A 10,763-nucleotide genomic window follows, 5' to 3' on the forward strand; every position below is an offset into this window, starting at 1 on the left:
TTATTTTTCTTAAAACCTAATTACTAATATAACCTTACATACTTTTTGAGTTGTTGTTTATCAGTAAATGACAGATTCCATTTCCTAGGGACTCAAATGTTGTGTACACATATATATATTCTTTCTTCTTGTTCGCCCAAATAAGATATTTATGGTGTTGCTGATCACACCAGCTTTACCTCCTGGACCAGGCATTGAGTTTGCACAATCAAACAAACTCTAACTCACGCCCTGTGGAATTTAATTCCATGGAATAGAAGACGTATTTGCTTATTTATTTTAGCGTTTCTTTCCTTCTTTTTGCAATTAACAATCTTTACATAACCTTGATCTGTCAAAAGGAAGATGGAAATAACTCTACAACTGCAAGCAAGAACGAACCTTCCTTGGTTTCAAATGAAACACAAGTAAAAGTACAATTCTCATGAAGGGGCAGTTAAAGTCAACCCTGCAATGCCATCCCAACTGGTCTCATCAATTTATGGATACAAAGGGAAAAATGAGATTGAAAACACTCTATGAATAGACAAGAAGATAATGAAGCCATCAACTATCAACCTGGTGTGGCATCAAAATCACAAAATTAGTTGGTCCCTGGCCAAACAGAGGTGCATCCATATCTTGAGCCTAAGTTTCACTTCTTTCTCTAGGTTATCAGCAACCAGCAGCCTTCAGGAAATTGTCATATGGGATTGAGGCAGGAAGCTGAAAGCAGGGCTGATGTTGGTGCTCGTTTGCACAAAGCATCAGATTAGCGCCAGCAGGTTGATTTAAAGAGACAGCACCAATGTTATCGTCAAGAAATGGATTTTCAGCCTGCAATTCCAAAATGTTTTTCTTTTTAATCAATATGGGTAGCAGTAGGATTCTGGTTTACACTTATCCTTCCTTATCCTTCTACTACCAAATATGTGATGTTAGGTACGCAACATATTCTTCATCATATGGAGAGATCAATACACAAGTTCATATTCTAGGAGGGGCTGAAATAACAAAAATAAAATGCCCGTCCTAATTATTAGAATATACTGAACAAAGTGATGAAGCACTAAACCGCTAGTGATTATGGTGAACTTCTGGTGCATGACGCTTAAAGCTCGGATTATGGATGAGGCATCATTATGAAGCCTTAATTATACCTATGTTGCTTCAACTTGCGATCTTTCCCAACATACAAACGTTGAACTTACAGCTTACATCCCAAGCTGGCCACAGGCAATGGGGTATGACCCTGTACATACAGTGAAAAACTATGAACTGGCTATGTGAGAGGTAACCATGGAAAACTGGTGGTCATACATCGTGCATATCCAAATCATTTCAGGGACTGGTTATTGAATTAAGAGGTTTATAGGAAATTATCACTAGAAGGGAGGTCCCATTATTTAGTTCTAGAACTTTTTTAACTCCCTCTGACAGGGTGAGGTGAAGGCTGCTATGGAACATGATTGATACTAAAATTTTCCAATCATTAAAGTTGTTGCCTATTTCAGCAATACTTAGGAAAAGAACATTAAAGGAAAAAGGGAAAAACGTTGTGTTTGAATAAGAGACATTTGAAGCAACCACTAGACAGGTTAGTACCTTCAAAAAACCAGAACCAGCATGTGAACGAGGTTGCCCCTCCTTTGTGGAAATGCTCACTAAACCTTCTCGATTCTGTTGAGCACTCATTACAGCAGACATCTTCTGCTGCTTTCCCACCAGAAGTGCCTCGCAGTTCCCTGCCATTTCACTATAAGGCATGTCAGGGGGAGCTGACACAGACTGTCTTCCAACTTGATGAGCTGTCTCTGAAAGCTGCAAATAGATAACAAATAGAGTTCAGTGTGACTGCCCTTTTCTATGAATATACTAGTAGAATAACATATAGCATCAGACAAGAAAATGACTCACAGCATCAAGAAGTTCATGAACACTCAGGAGATTTTGAGTTTCAGGTGCCAAATATGTTTCGGCACCTGTTTGACCTTTGATTGTATCATCATCTACTGTGAATAATGGAGGCTCAACCTGCGCATTACAACATTATAAACTTGATAGGATATCCGAGGAGATCTGGGAAAAGAGAACAATTGAAGCTGAAAAATAATTGCCTTTTCAGGAGATTGGTTATCTGCTGATCCAGATTCATATGTTTGTGCAGGCGTCTCCATGAACAGATTAGTTCCACATGGACATCCATCATCAGGGATGAAATTGCTAAGTAACTGGTTTCTTATTTTGGATGATTCTTGCTGCCAGAATGATCTAAAATGTTAGTAGTTCATACTAACTCCTTAGTGTGAAGCAACTAATTTGCATTAAGGCATATAAAGACCATACATCCGACAATTTTCCAAGAAACTTCACTATCATGGTTGCAAGTGAATCTTTAGATTGGTTCTCTGCTAAATGTATTTCTGAAAGTGACTTCAGAGCATCTTCGTCATCTTCTTTTGATCCATATATTTTGCCTGGACTTAATTCATCTTTAGTAGTCTGTAACTTGCAATCATCGACCAACCGCAGAAATGGATCATTCTAAAACAGGGTCAGATAAAAGAATAAAGTCAGCTAAGCTTTGAATTTCAAAATTTTCTACAAGACAAGGAGACATGCCCATATAATGGGATTAAAAAAATAAACCAAGCAAATCCGAATCAATAGTGCTGCACATACTGTTTTTTCTGTAAGCAAAGCTTTAGCACAAGGGAAAAGTGGGGGAATGTTGTAGGCTTTCGATGAGAAGATGATCATAGAAGTAGCAAGGATAAAGAGGGACCTCCGACGTGATGGCTGCAGTGGTCCTACCAAAAAACAAAAGAAATGTCAATTGAAGAGATGGATCCAGAAGATGATTCTCAAATGATAATTAGCCATGAGGTTCATAAAAAATTTAAGCATATAAGTCTGCACAATTATCCTAAATGGTTCTTTTTTCTTTTCTTTTCTTTTCTTTTCTTTTTTTACCTTTTTCTGTATTTCCAAAAACACAAAATAGAGAATTGAATTTTCTCCCTCTATTTGAATTATTTGCTCTCTATTTTTTTTTTTCTGAAGTTCTTACTCAAGCAATCTAATATAGCACTACATCAACTTGCTTAGTGAATTATGTCAAGAAAAAAAATAGAAAGAATTACTTGTAAACATTGTAAGAAGATCATAAGAAGAAAAACCAATGTATTAGTGGAGCTAAATTAGAATAAAATTTGCATCTATCTCTATTATTTACTTTTAATCTGTCTACTTATGCTAGGAGAAATAAAGTTTACAGTCATATCACTAGTTTAGAATAACAAATAGAGGCTTCTTGAAACTGGGGTAAGGGATTAAAATATGTTCCACTTCAGAACGAAGGCATACCTCCTTCTAGAGATATGCTTCTTAAGGAAAAGGCTAGCTGAAAGCTTCGAATCATAGCATCATTACAGGAGTTCTGCAAAACATAATGCATTTTAAGAAAAACAGTTGAATCAAAACAGTGATAAGGTGTCTAAAAAACAGAAACTGTTAAAGAGGAAGAGACTTCAAGTAATTAATTAGGAAAAGAGAAAAGAAAAAGTATAGATGGAGCTCTTTGATTGATCAATATCAGAATTTTGTATCCAAAAAATTCAAGCACTCATTTTTGGATAAAATATTATAGATTTATTTATTTGTTAATCCTCTATAGCAACAATTTATATATCATTGCTAATAATATGGCTACAATGATGCCAGTATATTTGATTTAGCAAGAATCTAAAAGGATATTATAGCGTTCACCGCTTTCCTTAAATTCCACTTCACACACATCAAGAAATTGTTGACTGAAAACTATTTAAAACTTGCTCCAGCCAAACTATTTACCAATAGCCATAAATATTTTGCTTAACAGTGCATCATATTGCAAAACTACAATAAACTGAAACACACATGTGCACATGCATGCTTGTTTGTCAGTATGTATGTATGGATGCATGGCAAACAGACAGCATAAACGAACTTCTTAAGAATGTATATTAAAAAAAGGATAATCAATCATAAATTCTAATTCATGGTCTCACCAAGGATGTAATACCTTTGTTCGTGCAAATAGCAACACCAGGCTGTAGGTATGAGCAATTGCTTCAAAGTTTTCAGGAATATTTAAAGGAGAGATGGATTGCGCCCAAAGAGATGAAAGCATGAGAGTTATCTGATGGCTGTTTAATCGAAGAGGTAAAGCCTGACATGGGTAGATAAACGAAAAGAAAGTTCATGTCAGATAAAGGAAAAGGGAAAAAACTTGGGCATCACTGATTGAAAGGCAGGAATGTGAAGACATAACTGGATCTTCAACTGAACTAATTGTTGATTTTTCATCTTCAACTGTATTTGATTGTTGATTTATCCTTATACTATAAGCTCGGCTGTAACTTGATTTCAACCTGTTCACAATGCTGGGGCTTTGGAGCTTTGTACTGTCCATGCCAACAGTCCCATTTTCATTTATGGTTGAATGGTGCTTTTTAGAACTCAACCTGTCTTGCATGGAAATACCATTGATGTTTCCAACCTTATTGTCTACAGATTTTTCTTTACCTTCCGTGCCTAACTTCTGAAAGAGTGCAGCCGAAGAAGAAAATACAGATACAGTTCTTGAGAGTGTCTTCTGCAAATTAGAGGCCCTTTTTGAAGAAGGCGTAGCAGAAGGAAGACAAGGGCAAACAGATGAAGGAACCAGAACAACAGAAAATATGCGGTGAGCACCAACCCTTGTTTCATGGTCTCTATTGACCATTGCTAGAAGTAATTGGTGAAACAATGCCTCGGGAAAAGCCTAAACGGTTTCATATTTAGAAAGAATGAGAAAAACGTAAGGAACTAAAACTGAAAGAGGAGAAATCTCCTGCAACATAACTAAAATACTTGGAAGTAATGTCTCCTTGCCTTATTTTGGTATGACAAATTTGGAACAGATGCCATAATTTGAGCAGTACGGTAAACTGCAGAAATCAGGGTTCTGGCCATAAGAGTAATGTTTGGCACGTTCTCCAGCATCACAGCCATCATATCAAGTACAGGACCTGCATCCCCAACCTGCCTTTGCAAGGTATCTTGGTTATGCATTTAATTTAAAAGAATTTCAAGTTTTAACTACAATATAATGAAGATATTGTATTCTTAAGTTGGGGTTGTAATTATCTTGCCTATAATTTAAATCTTATTTGCATCAACTGCAGATCTGTAAACAATATTTCGAAGATAACACTTTATAAACCAGTTACTGAAAGGTGGAGAACAAGGTCACCTTATTTGATAACTGAACAAGGCACTCATCTACAGCTGCTCGAAAATTTTGGTTATATTCAATCACCTCAGCACCCAGATTGGAATCATCAAGTGAGCAATGTATGCTTTTCCGTAGGTGTCTCGTCATATCAGTTAATGCACCAATTATAGCCACAGAAGGCTGAACCTTTGTTTGCTGAGCAAGGGAAGTGGCAACATGCACAATATGTAGCTGCATACTGGGCTTCTTCAGAACATTCTTATGATCAAGATGCTTTATTAAGATGGACAGTAGAAAATGTGTGTTTTCCCCTGTAGAATAATACAAAAATCAACAAAATTCACTCAAAAGATGACAATTAATTTTAATGGAGACAAAAGCTGCTTAAGTAGTTTTGAAAGGCAGCGATTCCTATCAATACTGAAGAAGTACCGCAGTTTTCAATTATCAACTGCATGTCCTGCAAGACAGAAAGAGCTACCCCATCCTGGATAGACCACAGTTCCTCATTATCAAAAAATCGAAACAAAGATTCCAAGACACGTCGGACAGTTGTAGCTTCCTTGGCTAACTTGGCCATATTATGCAGGCAAACTCTTGACCAAAATTTGGGATTTTCTGCTTCTTCCCTATAATATTAACAGGGGAAAGGGGACTGAAAATTAGCCATTAAGCATTCCCTAAGTACAGAAACTACAACAATTGAAAATTGACGACAAGAGCAATTACACAGGCACATTAAATTCTCCATTCTCAGTCACAATACTCCTCCAAGAAAGTGTTGTAATGGCATCTGTGGAAGAGAAATTGTCTTTAACAGAGGAGTTCTGTGTGTCTTGCTTTTCATGGATATTATCATCTGATGTTTCTAAACCTCTGTAATTTTCCAAGACTGCTGAAACAACCTGGTGTTTTAGGGGAAATTTTAAGCAGCCTTAAACAAAGTATATTGGAACATGAAAATTGAAGCACGGGGCAAATAAACAGATACAAGCTAGTGAAGGTACTTATAAATACTTATAAATAGCATTACGGCTAATATTATTGTGAGTAACACACAGAAAGCAAAGCAAGTTAGTAAATTTTTATTTCAACCAGATTATGATAGGATAGCATTACCTGCAAGGTCTTAAATTTGCTTGTGGTTTGAAGGTTGTTTTTATTAATTTTATATAGTTCCCTGAACTTTTAAGTTCCAAGTGTAGTATAACAATTTTAGGTAAAAATCTTTGCATATATAGAGATTTTGTATACACATTGATTACCAAAAGTGGTCCATCGGCATAAATGTCTCACTTGGAGTAAGCTTCTGTTACTATGCCTTTATGCTCATCGTAGTAAGCCAAAGGTTCTACTTAATGCTACTTTCTAGTTTGGATTCAAAGACATAGTAGTGATTGCTTTCACTAAGAATAATTACTTAGAACTCTACATTAAATCACTGAGATTTTTTTATCCACTTCTTTGTTCTTCTCGAACATAATTTCTCACCTGAAGAGTGAAAACATTCATTTTTAAACAACCTTCAACCTTCAAAGTGAGCAGTTCCTGTTTGTTAAGAAGCATAATCTTCGAACCTAGCTCTCGATTCTTATCTCAATTTAGTGATGACATTTTATGACACTGCACCAGCATGGCATTCCATACCACATAATGGTGCCAAGAGATGGAAATGCATAGAAAAATAATTTAGAAAGAAAGATAAAGGGTCCAAAGAAAACTCACATTATCAAATTCAGCTGAGACATGAGAGAACTCTCCCATGAACCAAACCTGTCAGAAGAACAATTACAAGATTGTGCAAGAAGTAAACTCTTTTATTACTATTATTAGTGTAATTCCGATTATTGAGTTTTCATTCTTCTTTATCCTAGTGGTGGTAAAGTGAATTGTCTAAATATAATAATAAGGACAAGTCATTATATATAAAAATTATTAATAATATAAACAACAAAACAATAAGAGGGTCAATCATTTTGAACAATGTAATAATGAACACGGAAACTTGACTAGAGAAGCAGGGAGGATGATATCTGAGTTTTTGCAACCATTGATTCGATTATTTCCATGTTCACATATGATCGAACTTATTGTATCACCAATTCCATAGATAATACTATATTTTGCACCTATTTTAACTTCTAAAGTCTCACCAGTCACACCCACACTAATTGAAACTGTGTTTTTAAGGTAAAATTTTTCAAATGATAAAGAAAATGGCTTGAGAAACCAGAGTGTAATCATATAACAAAGAAGTGTCTAAGGCAATGCCAATTCTTTAAAATTCCTAAGATCAGAGACACTGATGGACCTTAAATTGAGCTATAGAAACAAACTTTGCTAAAACAGAGAAGAAATAGAATAGAAAATTCATATAATGTTAGAAGTGTATAAGGCAACACCAAGTCTTTAAAATTATTAAGATCAAAGACGCTCATGGACATTAAATTGAGCTATAGAAATAAAGTTTGTTTAATAAGAGGATAAAATAGTAAATGAAATAAAGACAATTTAAATATATATGGCAGAGGGAATGAAAAAATTGGAGAGATGAGAAAAAATAATGGGAAAATAGAGGGATAAATTACTGATTTCTTAATTGGATTGAGATGTTTTCCTATCTGTGGAATCTATATTATCCCTGTATGCTCTTTCCACTCAGCCACTAGTTGTGACATGAACTACAAAAGAACAAAATCTACATCCTCAATGACCTGCAGCCATTACTTTGAAATTCAGTACATAATATGTTCCTTTTCCTTTCTGGTATAGTTCTTGTTAAACAAGCAATGATCATGATGGTGCAAAATTCTTTATGCTTATGGTAAGAAGGGCCATTAAGTTCCACAACACTAGTGGATTTCAAATTCATATGTAAAAGTAATTAGAGGATTCAATGTTGAAAGAAATGATACCTGGAAATGGTCACAGGAAAACTAGCACTAATATTACTATCAGTCCAAAGGAGATCAATGAGAAAACAATAGGTCTTAGGCAAGAATCTTCAGTAGTCATAGAAAATTACCACTGACGAGAGGGTTTGAAGACCAGCAGAACGCAAATGGTGAACCCTGCCGTCCTCACCCATTTCTTGAGCTAAAAGACAAAGTTTTGGAATCAACCCATCTAAGTTGAACATATAAGTACCGTCCCTCTGGCTAGTCAAAAATAGTGAAAGATTAGCAGGAGAGGTTTCAGTGGAATTACAAAATCTCAACCTTTCCATAGAAAAGTACTTGAGATAAAAAGTTATGCTATAAAGTGGCAAGAATCTATCAACAGCTTCTACCTGATTATTCACGAAAACTGAAAGAGCTTGGCATCCCAGCACACGAGTATCATCCATTCTTGTTTGGTCTAGCAGGACTTGTATAATGGTAAGAAAGCTACTTGCAAATAATGGCCTGTAACATGGTATATAACAACAAACATATATCACTTTTAAGTGCTCTAGACATGTCTTTAAAAACAGCTAAAAATATTTAATTGTTAAAGCTCGATTTGCTTCAATAGTTTCCAAAAATCTCAAGAAAGAAGCACTGCAAATTTCAATAATCTGAAAAAAAAAAAAAAAAACATTTCGTATTTCACATTAATTTTTCAACATATTTGTATGCATGACGCTATCCTTAATTGTCTAAGTAAGACACTGACCACTTAATGATATTCACAAAAATTATTAGCAACTCCTTTTTTTAACCTTAATGGTGCTCAGCTCATATAGTCTTACGCTGTGAAAGCAGTATCTAAGCGTGCATGTGTGTCTAAAATGTATATACTACAAATATCATGATTCAAATTTTGGAAATGCACTTCAATGCATTTCTTAGTGCATATAGACATAAATTTAGTGATAATTTTAAGGTTCCCATTGACCAATAAATGTTTACTTGAAATCAGAAAACATTATTAAAAAGCGCTTTCCTAAGATATATTGAGAAAAATCTGAAAATTGTGAAGCATTTTATACATTAGAGAAGAAAACTCTGTTTTTCAAGTTCAGAAACCAGAATGTGAAGTGGGAACCAATAACTGTTTGATAATGAGGTCTGTCAGACTCTTAAGTGGAGGTGAAGAAAGGAAGGCGTATCTTAATTATCAGAAAAATATCCTGGTATGAAGTCAATCATAAACATGAACGAATTAAATTTTCTGGCAAATTTAGATGCAGCATGAGTCATTGCAATTGAATTATTGAGTACTTTATGACCTTATTGCATTTCCACATTCAGAAAGCTGAATAGTAACTCACATTTGCTCCTTACAAGAAATAATCAACTTCTTGTAGACAAGCATAATGACTTTTACAGAATGAAATTGTTCAGTTCGCAAATCCTTGTAAAATTTCTGCTCCAATGCACTTGTTATCTGATTAAAGGAAAAAATCAGAAGGCTGAAAATTAGATTTTGAACACCAATGGTTTTGATAAGTAAATCAAACCAAAAAATAAAAAGAAAATCATGATAAAATAGAACCAAAAACAAAGAGAACACGCCGAAAGCCTAAAGTATGAGATAGTGGCTCATTGAAAAATGAAAACCAACAAGGGTGTCGGTAAATCAAGATCATTTGGATGTGTACATTGAAAATTACATTCTAGCGTACAACCTTTCATATAATTGAGGATATCGAAACGTGGAAAAAAAGAAGCATCGGTGAAAGAAGCGTACTTTTGGAATACGAAGAGGATTCTTGGAAGCATATTCACATAGTTTACCAATCATTCGTTCATTAGGTTGTTCGTCCTACCAAATAAAATGGAAAAAGCTGTTTTTGTAAGGAAAAAGACCACGCAAATTCTTATAAAATTAGATAAGTTAGAAAAAGAAGATAAGATAAAGGCAGAAACCGGAGATCGAGGAAAGATATCGGCGAGAAATTTCTTGTAACGTTTAACGGGATGCCTAGATCTGGTGCTCAAGGCTGGGCAAAAAAAGCACAAACTTCCGCAGACAGGCATCACTCCCCTCGAAATCATCCCCATTTCCGCTCAAAAAACCATACACCTCTCTCTCCCCCTCTTTCTTTCTCTTTTTGTAAATATTATTAGTATATTATATATATAATTTACGAGCCAGTTGAAATGATAACGAGAAAGATCGATGTATAGATTAGAAAGAACGAATTCTCGGGGATCGGAGGGATGGAGAAGAGGATGGCCGAGGAAAAGTCTTACCGTAGGGAAATGCTATTCTTCTCTCTCTCTCTCTCTCCCTCTCCCTCTCCCTCTTTATATTCCGTCGTCTGTATATTTATAGTCTTCGCTTTTTGAGTTCAGAGTTGCAATCACGCAATTTACAGTACCCAAACAAATAATCAGGCAATTTACCATTTTACACCGAGGCCATGCCCGGTAAATGTGGGCTTTAAAATCAAATTTCAAGCCTCATTAAGATTAGGAGGTGGGATCAAAATACATGGGCTCATAAGTGGTAAATGTGGGATGGGAACCTTCGAGCATATAAATTTAGGTTAACGTTTATGGTATTTTTCCTATTTTCTATGAAGCATAACCAAAAAGGAAAA

At 35.2% G+C, this 10,763-nt stretch overlaps 1 protein-coding gene across 4 annotated transcripts; it reads right to left on the reverse strand.

Annotated features, from left to right (window-relative positions):
- Nucleotides 1–244: 244 nt before the first annotated feature.
- On the reverse strand, nt 245–10,482 carry LOC107926374 (protein SEMI-ROLLED LEAF 2). Of its 4 annotated transcripts, XR_001692195.2 has the most exons (20): nt 10,087–10,481; nt 9,908–9,982; nt 9,489–9,604; nt 8,526–8,640; nt 8,262–8,390; nt 6,962–7,009; nt 5,966–6,141; nt 5,669–5,865; nt 5,255–5,547; nt 4,894–5,043; nt 4,292–4,783; nt 4,043–4,189; nt 3,346–3,418; nt 2,662–2,789; nt 2,326–2,523; nt 2,097–2,237; nt 1,897–2,013; nt 1,585–1,800; nt 559–816; nt 245–448 (listed from the first exon to the last, which is right to left on the reverse strand). XR_001692195.2 is itself a non-coding variant. In XM_016857221.2 (19 exons), exons 1-19 carry the CDS (start codon nt 10,219–10,221, stop codon nt 655–657), a joined length of 3,108 nt encoding a protein of 1,035 aa, XP_016712710.1. In that variant the 5' UTR covers nt 10,222–10,481; the 3' UTR covers nt 245–654. The 4 variants fall into 4 exon arrangements, 3 of the variants coding, with proteins under 3 accessions (XP_016712710.1, XP_040938653.1, XP_016712721.1); XM_016857221.2 differs by having other exon boundaries at nt 245–816; XM_016857232.2 differs by lacking the exons at nt 245–448; nt 559–816 and adding an exon at nt 1,140–1,231 and having other exon boundaries at nt 10,087–10,482.
- Nucleotides 10,483–10,763: the final 281 nt, after the last annotated feature.

Source organism: Gossypium hirsutum, chromosome A12 (assembly GCF_007990345.1).
Source record: "Gossypium hirsutum isolate 1008001.06 chromosome A12, Gossypium_hirsutum_v2.1, whole genome shotgun sequence".
NCBI classification, from domain to species: Eukaryota; Viridiplantae; Streptophyta; class Magnoliopsida; order Malvales; family Malvaceae; genus Gossypium; species Gossypium hirsutum.